Source organism: Erinaceus europaeus, chromosome 17 (genome assembly GCF_950295315.1).
Source record: "Erinaceus europaeus chromosome 17, mEriEur2.1, whole genome shotgun sequence".
Classification (NCBI taxonomy): Eukaryota; Metazoa; Chordata; class Mammalia; order Eulipotyphla; family Erinaceidae; genus Erinaceus; species Erinaceus europaeus.
In genome coordinates, this window is record NC_080178.1 from 66,976,709 (window position 1) to 66,993,894 (window position 17,186).

At 41.0% G+C, this 17,186-nt stretch overlaps 1 protein-coding gene across 1 annotated transcript; it reads left to right on the forward strand.

The window, feature by feature from the left end:
• The first annotated feature begins 12,545 nt into the window (after window positions 1-12,545).
• Window positions 12,546-13,493, forward strand: LOC103122902 (olfactory receptor 52E5). Its single transcript, XM_007533518.2, has one exon. The coding sequence runs from the start codon at window positions 12,552-12,554 to the stop codon at window positions 13,491-13,493; it is 942 nt and encodes a 313-aa protein (XP_007533580.2). The 5' UTR covers window positions 12,546-12,551.
• Window positions 13,494-17,186: the final 3,693 nt, after the last annotated feature.

Consider the following 17,186-nt stretch of genomic DNA (forward strand, 5'->3'; position numbering starts at 1 on the left):
TGTTTGGGCATGAACTATGTGCTGCGTGTGAGGCTCCACCACTGGTCCTTACTGAGGAAAAGAGGGAGATAGAGGAAGCAAGCTAGGATTATGGGTAATGAGAAAAGCAAGCCTACAGTATCTTCAAGTGCAAATGTACATAGCAAAAGCTATGAAAGTTGCCATAGTCCTCATTCCTGTGGCCTGTAAATGTAAAGTGGTAAGGAATGACCATTTCTGTATCACACATAAACAAACATAATCACACATCCAATAAAGATAACGTTTTTCCTCTTGCTTACACACGTATGATTTTCTTGTTAAAGCTATTTGAAGAAAATTAGACACAAACATAACACTGTACACATCAACTGGAGTGCACAGTAAGTACTCCATGATCTTCAGTCTACACTCTCCCAACTGAGCTATTTCAGTGGGTAGGACTCCATGATCTAATGGCAGTTCCACACTTCAGCCTGACTGAGCAAGATCCCCAACCCAAACTCCTTTCTCAGGGACCTCTGTGAGCTAAAGCAACTTCCTCAAGGTTGTCTAAGTCCACTTCTGCTGCTTGGAGTCAGATGGAGATAATCATACTGTCTGGGTGGGATGTTCTGAGTTTGAGTCAAACACAGATAAGCCTAAGTCCCAATTGCCTTCATCAGAAAGCTCTTTAAAAAATTATTATCTTTATTTATTGGATGGGTACTGCCAGAAATCGAGAGGGTAAAGAGGAAGAGAGACAAAGAGATACCTGGAGCACTGCTTCACCATTCATGAAGCTTTCCCCTCTGCAGGTGAGGACCAGGGGACTTGAACTTGGGTCCTTGCACACTGTAGCATGTGCTCTCAACCAGGTGCGCCACCACACAGCCCCAGAAGGCTCTTTTTGGCAATATCCATAGCTTATGCAGTCACAGTTAGGTGCCCCAGACCGTGTCTGTAAGTTTTCCTGTGCTGTCATGACTTGCATAGACTTCAGGAGAATGACCTGGTGAGAACATTACTCTTTCTCGAGAGCGTGATTATTCTTTCATGAAATTACACTGGAAGGAGTTGTGAGAACAGCGTTAATACAATGGTTAGAGGTCAGACACAGGATGAGTTCAGAGTTCTAGTCTACCAATAGTGCACTATTTAATCCCAAAGTTTAGGTACACGTTAGAGCCCTATACTGGTTTTCACCTTGTGTGGTCATGCTCTTATGCTGCCTACGAGCAGATATCTTTTGCCTTGGTGTATCCCTTATGTGACTTGCCACTTGTATACTGAGTGGTTTTCACATTCTCTCCATAGGCTCTATGCACTCTGTGAGGCATCCACCTCTCTATTCCATTTCTCTGCAATGACACTTAGGTGCTTCCAGTCCTTGTCCTGTTTTACCGCCATAATGGAATACTACTCAGTTATTAAAAATGAAGTCCTCTCCTCTACTTCATGTTGGAGTCATGTTGAGTGAGATAAGTCAAAATAAAAAGGATGAATACCAGAAGATCTCACTTACAGATGAACCTTAAGAAGCAAGGACAGGAAGAGAAAACTTGGACTGGATGTGGTATATTGTACCAAATCAAAGGGCTCTGGGGAAGGAGGGAAAGGGGGAAAGCTGGGGAGAGGCATTGGGGTCCTGGTGTATGATGGTGGGAAAAAAAACCTAAGTTGAGGGGGCCAGGTGGTGGTGCACGTAGGTAAGTAATCACATTACAATGTGTGAGGACCCAAATTCAAGCCCCTAATCCCCACCTGCAGGAGAGATGCTTCATGAGCAGGTCTGCAGGTTTCTCTCTGTCTTCCTATCTCACCTGCCTCTCTCAATTTCTCTCTATCTCCATCCAATAATAAATAAATAAAAACATTTTTAGGCTTTTAAAGCCAGGGTAGAATTACTATATTTTTTAAAATTTTTATTTATAAAATGTAAACACTGACAAAATCCATAGGATAAGAGGGGTACAACTCAACGCAATTCCCACCCCCAGAACTCCGTATCCCATCCCCTCCCCTGATAGCTTTCCTATTCTTTATCCCTCTGGGAGTTAGGGGGTGCAGAAGGTATTTTTTTAATAAAAGAATCTAAGTGGAGGATGAGAGCATTTTGTGGAAATTTGTCACAGGAAAATGAGAAATTTTACCCATGGGTCAACAGCTGTAGTATAATCCACCCCCACCCCTATCCCCAATAAAGGAAAAGAAAAAGTTATCCTAGAATGGGGAAGCCCCAGTGATAAATAAATAAACAAAGATTTCAATAAATACACATTTTAAAACTAGAGAAGAAAATTAAGTAGAGACTCAAGGAGTATCCAGACAAAAATCAGATGCTCTTTCACTAGATGTTTGCTCCAAATATGTAAATTTCTCTGCTAGCAAGATTATTTCTGAAGATAACCCAAGATCTGTGGTAACCCTATCCAATAGTCATTCTTTTAAATACTCAAGGCAGTGGTAACAGTTTCTGATGAAACCTAAAAAATGTCAATTGACTTTATCTCTAAATAACCTACATGCCAAGGTGACACATCTTAATGATTATATTGAGGTTTTTGCAGGAGAGGAATCTGGGGGAAGGCAGTAATTCTGTTTACTGACTACACTGGGGTTTTAGAGGAAAAAGTTGTCGGACTCAAGTTGGGGCCTTTAAACTGTGGCAAATAAAGGCATGGAGAAACCACAAGTGGTCATGATGACAATAATGAAAGGGGTATATATGAATCCTTGCCCTGCAGAAGAGAAATTCTGGAATCTGGAGATACAGGAAACATTGGATTTATTTTGAGGAACTCAGACAAGCCCGTGGTGACTTGCAGAACAACTACTCAAAGAAAGCAAGTGGCAACCAGAATAATATTCCTTCTTTTTTTTAAATAGGTAAACTTTTCAAAATTAAAAAAAAAAGTTTGTTTATTAAGGTCACATAGCTGTGCACCTGAGCACAAACATTACAGTGTACAAGGAGCCAGGCTCAAGGCCCCAGTCCCCACCTACCTACCGTGAGGAAGAGCTCACAGGTGGTGAAGCAGTGCTGCAGTGGTCTCTCTCTCTCTCTCCCTCTCTCTCTCTCTTTCTCTCTCTCCCCTATCTCATCTTTCCCTCTCCATTTCTCTCTTTCTCTACCATTTATTTATTATATGAATAAATACATTTATTTATTTGCATGAGAGAGAGGAGAAGGTCAAAGCATCACTCAGTGCTGGCATATATTGGTGATTGATTGATCATATATTGAGATCGAACCTGAGATTTCTGGGACTTCAAATCTGTAAGCTTGGTGGTTATCACTATGTATTCTCCAGTCCAGTCTTGCAGCAATCTTACCTTCCTGCTGGTTTTTCCCTTTATCTTTCTATTCAAATGTTCCTTCTCATTTGTCATCTTTCTCTTTGGGGGAAAAAAAAAAAAAGACTGTTTACTTCTTTATTTAGTTAGTCAAAATTTATCTATTTAGTTAAAATGTTCCTTCTCATTTGTATCTTTCTCTTTAAAAAAACATTTATTTATTTAATTAGTTAGTTATTTAGTTAGTTTGTTTGTTATGGGAGAGACAGAGAGAGGACAAAAACATTACTCTGGCACATGCTTGATCTCAGGACCTTGAACATCCAACACTTAACCCACTGTATCACCTCTTAGGCTGTCATCCCCTTTCTTCTTCTCTTCTTCTTCTTTCTCTTCCTTTGCCATGCCACAGCCTCGTAATAGCATACACTGTTTATCCACTCCAGGATGACTATTGAACTATTTTTTATTTCAGATATACATACAAAGAGAAAGAAAGGAAGGTGAGACGTCACAACACCTGAGCTTCCTTCCCCTGGTTCCAGTGCGCCCCCACGTGGTGAACCCAGGTCATGTTCAGTTCAGAGAAAGTATCCTACTGGGTGAGCTATTTTCCAAACCCTCCATTTTCTGAATCCAAACAGATTCCAAAGACTAAAGAAGCCAGTTGTGTAGTATAGTCTTTTGAGCACCCCAGGACCCAGTGGACCTGAAGAAGCAAGGAGAAGACATCTAGGAGGCTAGGCAGTGGTGCACCTGGTTAAGCACATATATTACAGTGCACAAGGACCTGAATTCAAGGCCCTGGCCCCCACCTGCAAGGGGAAAGCTTCACGAGTGGTGAGGCAGTGTTGCAGGTGTCTCTTTGCCTCTCTTCCCCTCCCTTCTCAATTTCTAGAGAAATTGAGGCAGAGCCTCTAGCTAATAAACAAATAATTTTTTTAAAGTAAATCTTTTTTAAAAAGACATCTAGCACACTGGCTACATCCATGAATGAAGAGCTGGCAGAAAATTACTTTTAAGTGAAAGCTAGTCTTAGGATGAATTCTCTTTTTCTGGACTATGTCTATGACATACTGTCTACTTTTTTTTTCAGTGTTCTGTTAGAAGCAGCTTGAATTTTTAATTTTTATAAAGGTCCCCTAATGAGATTATTACCAACCTTAGAGCTATACAATAAAGATATTTGTGAAATATCTTGAAAATGTACATAGCTCAATAACTTATATGAGACCTTCTGCTACTTGCTCTAGAAATATTATTGATCTGTAAATGTACACATGGTAAAGTGTGCATACATGCTTAACATGACTACCAAAGCTCATATTCATCAAGCACCTGATCGGTGTGTTCTTTGACTCTTGTCAGGAATTTAGCAAATGTTTGAGAGGAATGTCTCCCATCTTATATGCATTACTGACATCTAGTGGTAAAGTTAGACATATTTCTTTTTTTTTCTTTATTGGGGAATTAATGTTTTACATTTGACAGTAAATACAATAGTTTGTACATGCATAACATTTCTCAGTTTTCCATATAACAATACAACCCCCACTAGGTCCTTTGTCATCCTTCTTGGACTTGTATTCTCCCCCCACCCACCCCAGAGTCTTTTTGGTGCACTACGCCAATTCCAGTTCAGGTTCTACTTGTGTCTTCTTTTCTGACCTTGTTTTTCAACTTCTGCCTGAGAGTGAGATCATCCCATACTCATCCTTCTGTTTCTGACTTATTTCACTTAACATGAATTTTTCAAGGTCCATCCAAGATTGGCTGAAAATATTCAAGTCACCATTTTTAATAGCTGAGTAGTATTCCATTGTGTATATATACCACACTTGCTCAGCCACTCATGTGTTGTTGGACACCTGGGTTGCTTCCAGGGTTTGGCTATTACAAATTGTGCTGCTAAGGACATATGTGTACACAAATCTTTTTGGATGGGTGTGTTGGGTTCCTTAGGATATATCCCCAGGAGAGGAATTGCAGGATGATAGGGTAGATCCATTTCTAGCCTTGTGAGAGTTCTCCAGACTGTTCTCCACAGAGGTTGGACCAATTGACATTCCCACCAGCAGTGAAGAAGTGTTACTTTGACCCTACAACCTCTCCAGCGTTTACTGCTGTTACCTTTTCTGATGTATAACATTCTCACAGGAGTGAAGTGATATCTCATTGTTGTCTTGATTTGCATTTCTCTGACAATCAGAGACTTGGAACATTTCTTCATGTGTTTCTCTGCATTTTGGATCTCTTCAGTGGTGAATATTCTGTTCATGATCCCCCCCCCCATTTTTGGATGGGGTTATTTGTTTTCTTGTTGTTAATTTTAGCAAGCTCTTTATATATTTTGGTTACTAGCCTCTTGTCTGATGTATGGCATGTAAAGATCTTCTCCCATTCTGTGAGGGGCCTCTTGGTTTGGGTAGTGGTTTCTTTTGCTGTGCAGAAGCTTTTTAATTTGATGTAGTCCCATACATAGGTTTATGCTTGCCTTAGACTTCTTTGTAAATGGATTCGTTTCATCGAAGATGTCTTTAAAATTTATGTGGAAAAGAGTTCTGCCAATATTTTCCTCTAAGTATCTGATAGTTTCTGGTCTAAGCTAGATATATTTCTTGAACAGAAATAATTAAAATTAATAATAAATGGGTGTTGCTGAGGAGTTATTCTGATGCAGTCTCCGCCCCCAGGTTTTACTACGCCGCGCGAAACCCTAGCATTGCCCCTTCAACCAATCCTGGCCCTACACGGCACTCCTGGTTGTCGCCCAATAAAAAGCCCCCTCACCTCCCCCCCTCTCTCTCTGGACTCTCAGCTCTCCCTCTCTGAGATCTCGCTCCCTGCTCTCCCCCCGTGGTCAGCCATTGCCAGCTGGCTCCACGTGGTCCGAACCAACCCCCCCCCATCCTATAATAAAGATTTGTGTACCCCTTTGCTCTGGACGTCCGCTCTCTTCTCCGCGGTGCAGCCCGACACCAGACCACCTCAACAACAAATGGGTGAAATAAAAACTGAATCCAATTTCTATTAAATTCAACATAAATATTTTACATAAGTAATAAGGGTAATAGTAATTTTAATGGTAGATTTTCTGACCAAATGCACTCTCACTTAAATCTGATAAAAACAAAATATGAGTAACTACTTTTTTCTTTTCTTTCTTTATTGGGGGATTAATGTTTTACAGTTTCTGTTTCTGACTTATCTCACTTAACACGATATCTTCAAGCTCCACCCAGGATGGGCTGAAAATGGTGAAGTCACCATTTTTGATAACTGAGTAGTATTCCATTGTGTATGTAGACCACAACTTGCTCAGCCACTCATCTGTTATTGGACACCTGGGTTGCTTCCAGGTTTTGGCTATTACAAATTGTGCTGCTATGAACATAGGTATACACAAATCTTTTTGGAAGGGTCTGTTGGGTTCCTTAGGATAGATATATCCCCAGGAGAGGAATTGCAGGATCATAGGTAGGTCCATTTCTAGCCTTCTGAGAGTTCTCCAGACTGCTCTCCACAGAAGTTGGACCAATTTACATTCCCACCAGCAGTGCAGGAGGGCTCGTTTGTCCCCACAACCTCTCCAGCATCCATCTGATGTATGACATTCTCACAGGAGTGAAGTGGTATCTCATTGTTGTCTTTAATGAGTTACTATTTTTAACCATATTTGTGAATCTATAAGGAGGAGCATGAGGCTCAGACTGGTTAAGAAATATATTCAAAAAAGAAAAACAATATGTCCAACAACTCTCAACTATTGGATCATAACAAAGGGATTAACATTTAAGTTGTTCAACTCCAAAATAGTTATTACTTTAATAATAATTATTTAAAGTAATTATAATGATCACTGTTTACCTGTAAATTAGTCTCTAGTAAGCTGTTTCTCAATAGTGTTATAGGTATAGTCCTGTTATCATAGTAAGAAAATCCTACAATTCAATCTATATGATTTTTTAATCATTTTTCTTGTGAGAAAATCAAATTTTGGAGTAGCAAATTAAAATCATAGGCCACAGAGATGGACATAAAAAGTCCTGTTTTTAATATACATGATATGACACTGTTCTTTACTGAATTTTTCAGTTAGAAACAGAGACACAGGGGAGGGGGTAGATAGCATAATGGTTATGCAAAGAGATTCTCATGCCTGAGGCTCCAGAGTCCCAAGTTCAATCCCCCACACCACCATAAACCAGAGCTGAGCAGTACTCTGGTAGAAAAAAATAAAATCATAAACCTTATTTTTTTTAAAAAAAAAAAAAAGAAAGGAATTAAAAAAGAAGAATGAGGAAAAGAAAAACTCTCACAAGGGGGGGGCAAGTAGCCACACCTGGTTGAGCACACAAGGACCCAGGTTCAAGCCCCTGGTCCCCACCTGCAGGTGGAACATTTCATAAGTAGTGAAGCAGGGCTGCAGGTGTTTCTCTTTCTTCCTCTCTACATCCTCCTTTCTCTCAATTTCTCTCTGTCTCTAACCAACAAATAAATAAATGTGATATATATAACAGAGAGGGAGGGACAGAAGGAAAGACAGAAAAAAAACACAGCACCTAAGCTTCCTCTTGTGAGATGGATGGGACCTGGAGTCACACATATGACAAAGCAGGTGGACTATCTTGGTGTGCTATCTTGTCATCCCTAAATATCTATCTTTATCTCCATGTTACATAAGTAAGTGTGTGTGTGTGTGTGTGTGTGTGTGTGTGTGTGTGTGTGTGTGTGTGTGACAGAGAGAGAGAGAGATGGTCAGAGGCGCCATATCCGTACTAATCATCTAATGTGAGTCTAAAACAGATGTGTCTCAGAGCTTATAAACTTATATTAGAATTCTGGCTCTTCCATTTATTAAATGTGGATATAGTTTTGAGAAGATTTTTGAAGAAATGCTGGGGTTTTTTTTTTACATTCTTCCCCTTCAGGGTCTTTCCTTGAGTTTACTACCTTTCTACCGTAAGTATCTCCACCTGGTCCCACAGTGAGATTTCAAGTGCAGGCAGGAGCTCACTATGCTCTGGTGGACCTATCTGAGGAAAGTACTTGCTGGAGGCTGCAAACTAGGGAGTAGCTATAGCCAGTAGATGGCCAGATCATCTCTCACTAGGAAGTCCAGAGATTTCTCCTCAGGGAGAGGGGAAATTTCTCTCCTACAATCCAGGCCCAGCCAACAGCTAGAAGCCTTTCCCAGGGGAGGGGGTGCTTGTATAACTCTGCGGAGCTGTCCAGTGAGAATTCAGTCACATGCAAGTTGCCGTCTGTGACATCCAGTTCTTCACAAATGATTTCTCAGATGCTGGGCAGAGGTAGGTGAGTCAGCTCTTGGTTTCGCTGGAAGAAGGTAATGACAGGAATAAGAGTGATTCAGGGATGGTGCAGCTCAGTGACTCATTCATTTTCAGCTAGGAGCATCTCTAAGGAGATGAGGAGAGAGAGAGAGAGAGAGAGAGAGAGGTGCTGACAAAAACCTAGATCCATAGTCAAGCCTCACAAGTATCCAAGTACACAGCAAAACCTGAATAGTGATGGATCATCTGATATTTGCCCATGGGCTAAGTTGAGAAGGCATCTTCCTCTTGGTTTCATCAGATGTTCATCGTATGACATAAGAGACATGTGATCAGCATCACCTGTGAGTTTAATTTAGACTGGGCCTCTTTCATGGGCATGTGTTATCTGTTCTTCAATATTTAGCATTTTAGTTTGTGCTTCTGACTGAACTGTCATTCTCTATCCACCCCACCCCCCCAACACACATCTTTGCATCATCAGTGGGGTGCTGTTCTGTTAGAGTGGCCCCTCCCTTTCTATCATCTCAGCTGCATCTCTAAATAACCTCTATTTTACTCCAGTTGCAGTTATTAAAATGTCAATGTACATAGTATTTTGATCTATTGGAGTTACAATATTTATATGCTTGGCAATTCACACCTGATCCTAAATTCAGAGGGGAGAATGCAAGTCATTGGGAGCAGTTATAAGAACACGTGTCAGTCGATAAAACTTTGGTCCCAGGAGATGGTACAGTGGTTAGAGAGCATTGAACTTGAAAGCATGAGGTCCCGTGTTCTGTCCCCTATACCACATGTGTCGGAACACTGCTTTGTTTCTCTCACCTCCCTCTCTGTCACTAATAAATAAATATTTTTTAAATTTTTTTTTATATTTTATTTTATTTATTTATTCCCTTTTGTTGCCCTTGTTGTTTTGTTGTTGTAGTTATTGTTGTTGTCGTTGTTGTTGGATAGGACAGAGAGAAACGGAGAGAGGAGGGGAAGACAGAGAGGGGGAGAGAAAGATAGACACCTGCAGACCTGCTTCACCGCCTGTGAAGCGACTCCCCTGCAGGTGGGGAGCCGGGGTTCGAGCCGGGATCCTTATGCCGGTCCTTGTGCTTTGCGCCACCTGCGCTTAACCCGCTGCGCTACAGCCCGACTCCCATAAATAAATATTTTTAAAAACATTTTAGGACCTTAATACATGAGCTTAATCTTTTACTACAAGAATAAAAAATCAAACACAAATAAGGGAAGTAGCCTCTCCCTCCCAGCCGCCCTAAGTATGGTCAGGAGAAGCAGACAGAGTTCTCAAACTGTTCAAAAGCCCCAGTTGTTCACGTATCTCCCTCGCCTTGCTTCTCAGAGTTCAAATCACACCATCTCAGTCATATTTCACTAGTGGCATTATATTGGTCAGTCGTGTTTAAAAAATATGTATTGGGTGCCTCTGAGAATAAGTTATTAGCTCTGTAAAATATAAGACAGAAGATTATGACATTCTTAACTCTATAGTTGTGAAGAGGAAGAAAAAAAAACATTTCTTAACATTTTTTCTGAAACACTATGAATTATTGTTCTTTTATTGGAAAGTTAATGAAAAGCATTACCTGGTGGCTTGGCTGCAAGATCAGAGTAGTGAGGAAAATACAAATAGAAATCGACACCTGACACTTACATAATGTTATAATACAATGTCACTTCAGTGAAAATGTAGTGAAAAGAACAGTGAATCAAACTGAGTGGTATTACTTGGTGACAAGTAGATACTGACTTTTATATGATTTGACCTTGTTAAGAGAACAGATTGAACTAGTAAAGCTTATCAAACGAGGGCAGAACATACCTTTGGGAGCAAGCTTCTAAGTGTATTATTTCATTTTTTTGTCATCTTTGGGATTTCACTGCTCCAAACAGACTTTGTCAGATAGATAGAGACAGAGATTTAAAAAAATAAATAAATAAAAAGTCAGAGAGGAGAAAAAAGAGGCACTGCGGCACTGAAGCTTCTCCCGCTGTGTTGGTAGGATGGTATCAAATCTGGATTATGAGTTTGGCCAAGCAGGCCCCTTCCCAAGTGATCCATTGTGCTTGCCCTTACGACAAATTAATGTTAAACATTGGAATCAATCTAGGCATATGTCAACCCCAATGACGCATCAGTATACTTCCAAAACAGTTCTTGGCCCTTCTGTTCAATTCATGTAATGGGTTTCTTCTTGAAAATTAATGCATCTATCATCAGGTTGCATCATGTCTTTTCATAGAAGCATCAAAGGAAGGCGAGCAGTGGTGCCCCTGGCTGGGTGCACGTGTTATCCCGGTTCGAGTCCCTCTCCCAGTCAGCAGGGGGGAACACTTCAGTGAGTGGTGAAGCAGTTCTGTAAGTCTGCAAGTGTTGTATCTCCCCTCACCTCTCAATTTCTATCTCCTATCAAATAAAATAGAAAGAAAGAAAAAAGTTAACAAAAAAAAAAAAAAAAAGGAAACCAGGAATGGTGGATTCATACTGCCATCCCAGAGCCCAGCAATAACCCCAGTGGAAATTTTAAAAATTAAGTATATAAATAAAAGGAACCTCAAGGCAAAACAACACAGGGCACAGCCCTAGTTGTGGTGCTAACTTTATTTGGCAAGATGACTCACTGTAGCTATCCCACCTACTGCAAAGTCAATCAAGTTTCTAATGGCCTGGTCTTATTTGCACACAATACCAATGCCTTAGGCTCCACTACCACATAGGCTGCACCCATGGCCCAGGCTGAGTTACAGTGCAGATTCAACCACAAGGTGTACCAGTCAGGTTCCACTGTTAACAGAAAATTCTATTGTCAATTTAAATCCAGCTCAGTACTAGGGTAGTTAAATACTGCCCTAATACAGATTATCCTGTCAGACTTTGATATTGCTCCAACTAAAATAAAATGAAATAAAATAAAATAAAACATAGGGGAAGTGGAGAGGGTTAAAGACTAGGAAAGCTATGAGGGGAAGGGATGGGATACAGAGTTCTGGTGGTGGGAATTGTGTGGAGTTGTACCCCTCTTATGCTATACGGTTTAGTCAATGTTTCCTTTTTATAAATATTTTTTTTTTAAAATAAGTGAAACAGAATAAAGAGCCTAAACAGAAAAAAAAAGAATTATAAAAAAATAATAATAAAACATAGGGACAGCTGAACTGTCACTACCCACATGCCATGAAAGTATCATAAATTAATATAATGCAGCACGACAGTGATAAAGATGATCCCAAATTGTAAAAGGAGAATTTAGTCAGTGTAAGCTGTTCAAGAAGGGGAATGTAATATGCACAGGAAGCAAACAGAGTATGTACTTACAGATGGGAATTTCTGTCGTTACAGACAGGAATTATATAATCCCTACTGTGTCTACATTACTTAATCCCATGCCTTAGGTCAGCTGAAAACCCAAACACCAAGGCCAGCGAAATAACTCATTTGGATACTGTGCTGCTTTGCCTTGTACGAAACTCAGGTTAGAGCCTGGCACCACACAGAAGAAAGTTTCAGTGCCATGGTCTCTTTCACTCTCTTCCTGCCTCTCTGTCTATATCTAAAAAAAAAAAAAAAAAAATTCAAACACTATCTAGTGTTTTTTAGTGAATTACTATCTAGCTGTCCACCTGTACTGGGTTCCAACTTATGTAGAATCTTCTTTATGCTAATTAGCAGACCCAATTACTATTAAATATTCAACGTTTCATGCAGATTCTTCTTTAGAGACTGAGTCAAAGACTTGAGAAAAGTGTAGGAATGTTGTGTCTGGAATTTCTCTGTATGATTCCCTGTGTGAGAATTACTTTGTGGCAAGAATGTTCCCTTAACTATGCCTCAACTTCTTTCTTAGGTCTTCCCTACAGAATTATGGGATTTAAGAATAGAGTTCTTGCTTCTCCGGAAAATAGGCAACATGGTATGAAAGGGGTTAAGGTCTCTCACCGGAAGCAAGGAAACTTCTGTCAGAAATGTGTCTGTAACCAATTCCTGTCGCTATGCTTCGCTCCAACAATACTCAGTTCCACCCTTACTCCTTCCTTCTGATGGGCATCCCAGGGCTGGAAGATGCCCACGCCTGGATCGGCTTCCCCTTCTTTGCAGTGTACCTGATAGCCCTGCTGGGCAACATCACCATCCTCTTTGTGATCCGGACTGAGCGCAGTCTCCACCAGCCCATGTTTTACTTCCTGGCCATGCTGGCCTGCACGGACCTGGGCCTGTCCACAGCCACCATCCCCAAGATGCTGGGCATTTTCTGGTTCAACCTCAGGGAGATTGTGTTTGGTGCCTGTGTCGCACAGATGTACGTCATCCACACCTGCACTGGCCTGGAGTCTGTGGTGCTGACAGTCATGGCCATCGACCGCTATGTGGCCATCTGCAGCCCCCTGAGATATAACATGATTCTGACCAATAAGGTCATAGCCATCCTGGGCATCCTCATCATAGTCAGGACTCTGATGTTTGTAACGCCCTTCATATTTCTCATCCTGAGACTGCCTTTCTGCGGTGTCCGGATTATCCCCCACACCTACTGTGAGCACATGGGGCTGGCCAAGTTGGCTTGTGCCAGTATTAGGGTGAATGTCATCTATGGCTTGATTGCTTTCTCCGTGGGCTACATCGACCTTTCTGTGATTGGGTTTTCCTATGTCCAGATCCTCCGAGCTGTCTTCCGCCTCCCATCTTGGGATGCTCGACTCAAGGCTCTCAGCACATGTGGCTCACATGTCTGTGTCATGTTAGCGTTCTACCTGCCAGCTCTCTTCTCCTTCATGACTCACCGATTTGGCCACAATATCCCTCATTACATTCACATACTTCTGGCCAACCTGTATGTGGTTGTTCCTCCTGCACTTAATCCTGTAATCTATGGGGTGAGGACCAAACAGATAAGAGAGCGGGTACTGAGGATGCTCAACCCCAAAAGCTATTAATATTTATTCTACCACCCTCTCCCCCACTCCAAAGTAGACTCTGCCATGGTAGCTTACAGATTCAGACAATAAGATCAAGACAGAAGTGAACACTGGAAATGGTCTTTAAGCACTAGCTTTCCCTTGCAAGCAAATTATACTACATCAATCTTACCACTTCCTTATTAAGTTTTGCATCCTATTGGGAAGTAAAGTTCAAGATTCAAAACAATCATTTTGCCACTAGGAAAATTAAAAATGCAGTTAAACCCCCACTCAAACTACAAAACTCCTTAAAAGAGAAAAGAGAGCTACAAAAAAAAAAAAAAAAAGAAGTTTCTTGTCACCACACTGAAAAATTTCCCTCAGTGGATATTCTTTTCACCAACTCATCAGAGCCAGAAATTTATGTTAATAAAAAATATCTTAGATGTCCCTGAAAATCTAAAAAGATATGATGCTCAGAGAAAGTAATCATGAGTCATAAAATCTAGATTTAAATTTAGACTCTGACCACGACGGGAAAATTGATCTGAGAGTTCCACTTAAGAGATCTTTGAGCTTCAGTATCCCTAGCAGGGTAAAATATAAAACAACAGTAATTTGGCACTGTGAACTCACTGATCTCTTGTGAAAAAACTTCTATTTGTAAAATGTTAAGGTATTTGAAATGATGAACAAATGTGTTTCTACTGTGGTTGTTGTTCCTGTTTTATGTAAATTTAGCTCCAATTCTAGCAGCCAGTTCCTGGCATGGAGTGAGGTATCTAGCTCCAGACTATCCCTATGCCGGGGCATCTCTAGGGATTCTCAGTCCTGACATTGGCCAGAGAGTATTTCAGTCAGAGGATAATAAAACACAGAGGATTGAAGACCCTACCTGCACTTGAGAACTCAAGAAACTTCAGCCATTGTAGTTCTTGTTAAGTGGGATGAGCCTTAGAGTAGACTGTAATCATGCATCTCATGTTTGAGACTCCGGAGGTCCCAGGTTCCATGCCTGGCATCACCACATGATACAAGTGAGCAGTGCTTTGTTAATTCTCTCTCTCTCTCTTTAAAAATAAATAAAATTACCTATGGTCACAGCAGCACTATTCAAAATAGCCAAAATATATTATAGTATTAACCTAAATGTCCATCAATAGTGTGTCATTTGGAATAAAAAGGACGGAACTCCAGATGGGTGTGCTAAGTGAAATAAGTAAGGAAAAGAAAGACAATTATGACATGGCTTTACCTGTGTGAAATATAAACACAGCAAATAAACTGGCAAAAATAATAAAATAACAAAAACACTTAGAGTCTAAAAAACTGTGGAGGTTCTCAGAGGGAATGGAAAGTCTAAATCAGTGGTCTATGGAGAGGGGCCTCTTTGGTATAATGGCACTGGAACTTACGGCTGTGGTGTCTTCAATATATACTGTGAAACTATACTTAAATTTATAATACTATAATCCAATGTTAAATCAATCAATGAAATAATAACAACAAAGGCAAACAAATAAAATTAGTTACAAATAATAGGCTGAATAGGGAAACTTGGCATCCACCTTCTCCAAAGAACACAGAAAAAATAACAGCAAACATTGGGTTAAAAATTGTGCAAGCCACCCTGAACTCTAGGCAAAAAGTTTTCATGGTAAAGAATAAAAGTAAGACATTTAGCTAGAGCAGGGATGAAGACATAACCCCAACAGATAAGAAGCCTTAACCTGGGGCAGCAAGTCACAAGTGGAAAGTGACTTCTAAGATAAGAGACTTCAACCAGAGGAGTGGAAGTGACGAGACTGCCAAAATCCTGGTGCCCCAGGCCTACAATCCCACACTCTCTCATTACAACATCAGACTAGGAACTGAAGCTTATACATCAGCATGAGAATCTCTGCAGGAGACATTTTAGCTAGTCCCCAGCCCTACGCTGTTTTAGTGCATGCCACAGGTAATGCACCCACAGGACACAGGTGGGAACTACATTTCCATAGGAAGGCTTCTTACAGGAAGCACAGCCCATCAAGAGCTGAACTGATGCACCATCCAATCCTACAACCTCAGCAACCCCTGGAGATTCATAGAACAGATGTCAGACTAGAGTCCAGTCTCCAGAGCTACAGATTTTTCTTTATTCGGGTTGTAAACATTTTCTTTACTTGTTTGATAGAGACAGAGAAATCAAGAGAGGAGAGCTCCAGTGGCGCAATCGGTTAGCGCGCGGTACTTATACAGAAATCGAGAGAGGAGGAGGAGATAAGCAGGGAGAAACAATGAGAGACTCTGGCCAGAACTGCTTTACAGCTCATAAATCTCACAGCCTGCATATCTTTGTTCTCTTGAACTCAGGTCCTTTCGCCTTGTAGTATGTGAACTCTAGTGGATTGCCACCACCAGGTCCCCAGCAACAGATGTTGAGAGTAAACTCCTGAGAAAGCATAAGGGCCTCTCTGGGTTTCCCCCAACAGCTATCTCTGGCATCCTTCCAGGGACAGGCTCAAGCCCATCAGAGGGAATAACACAACTACTTCCTCCTTCCAGACCTCTTAGGAGGCATGAATCCCAGTATCAACCACCCATGGAATCTTGGGAGCAACTCCATTATCATGACCCTGTCTACCATCCTTCCTGAACTAGGACTCTACCAGTGACCCACTTACCACACCCCAAATAGCCAGAAGAGGTACAGTCCTTCCTGCCTTGTTACCATGGTCTAGTCTCAGCCCCAACTTCCCAATCTTCTGAAGAACATAGTAGGCAGCCTAAAGGCTCTATACCATCCAAAGCCACAAAACACAGCACAGTCAACAAGGCCATCTGCTCTTACCTCGAAGGGCTGGATGATGCTAGCAGTCTCCTCCCACCAGACTTTTGAAATAGCAAAGGTGCCCAAATTTCTTTCCGTGGAAGCACCTGCCCTCACAACAGCCTCACATTGTTTTAGTATGTCCCATGGGAAATGCACCAAATTCCTTTCTATGGAATCACTTGCCTTTCAAGAACAGGGTGTCCACACTGCTCATTCCTACAACTTCAACAACCCCTAGACCCTTCATGAGAAGCACACACCTATGCAAGTCTGACCTAACCTCCAAAGCAGTAAGTACTAGTGGCCCAACTTTTGGAGAGACCAGCCTTTGCCTAGGCCCATTCAGGCATGGATCCTTGGTCCAGGCCCTCAAAGAAACTAAGGGACTAAGGTTCAGTGAAGAAATAGAAAATCTTACCATCAGTATGGATCAATAAAGTTCCAGAAAAAAGAGAGAGAGAGAAATACCTAGGTTTTCTGAAAAAGACTTTTAAGCAACAATTCTAATAATGTTCACTAAAATGAGAATAATGGAAGAGAACTTTAACAAGGTGAAAGAACAAGTGAAATAAAGAATTAAAAAAAAAATGTTCAAGTAGAAATCTAAAAGTCAAGAAACACTGAGTAAACATTTACTGTTTCAGGGTTTCATGATTTTCTTTTTTTCAAGAGTTTATTTATTTATTTATTAATGAGAAAGACAGGAGAAGAGAGAAAGAACCAGACGTCACTCTGGTACATGTGCTGCCGGGGATCGAACTCAGGACCTCGTGCCTGAGGATCCAATGCTTTATCCACTGTGCCACCTCCCGGACCACCACGATTTTCTTTTTATAATTTAATTTTTTATTTGTGATTAATTGTGGATTACAAGTGTATGAGCTACAATGCGTAGTTCCTTGCCCCTGGTACTT

Excerpts from the sequence above, each read along its gene's own strand:
- LOC103122902 (XM_007533518.2), top strand. The coding sequence starts at position 12,552 with ATGCTTCGCTCCAACAATACTCAGTTCCACCCTTACTCCTTCCTTCTG.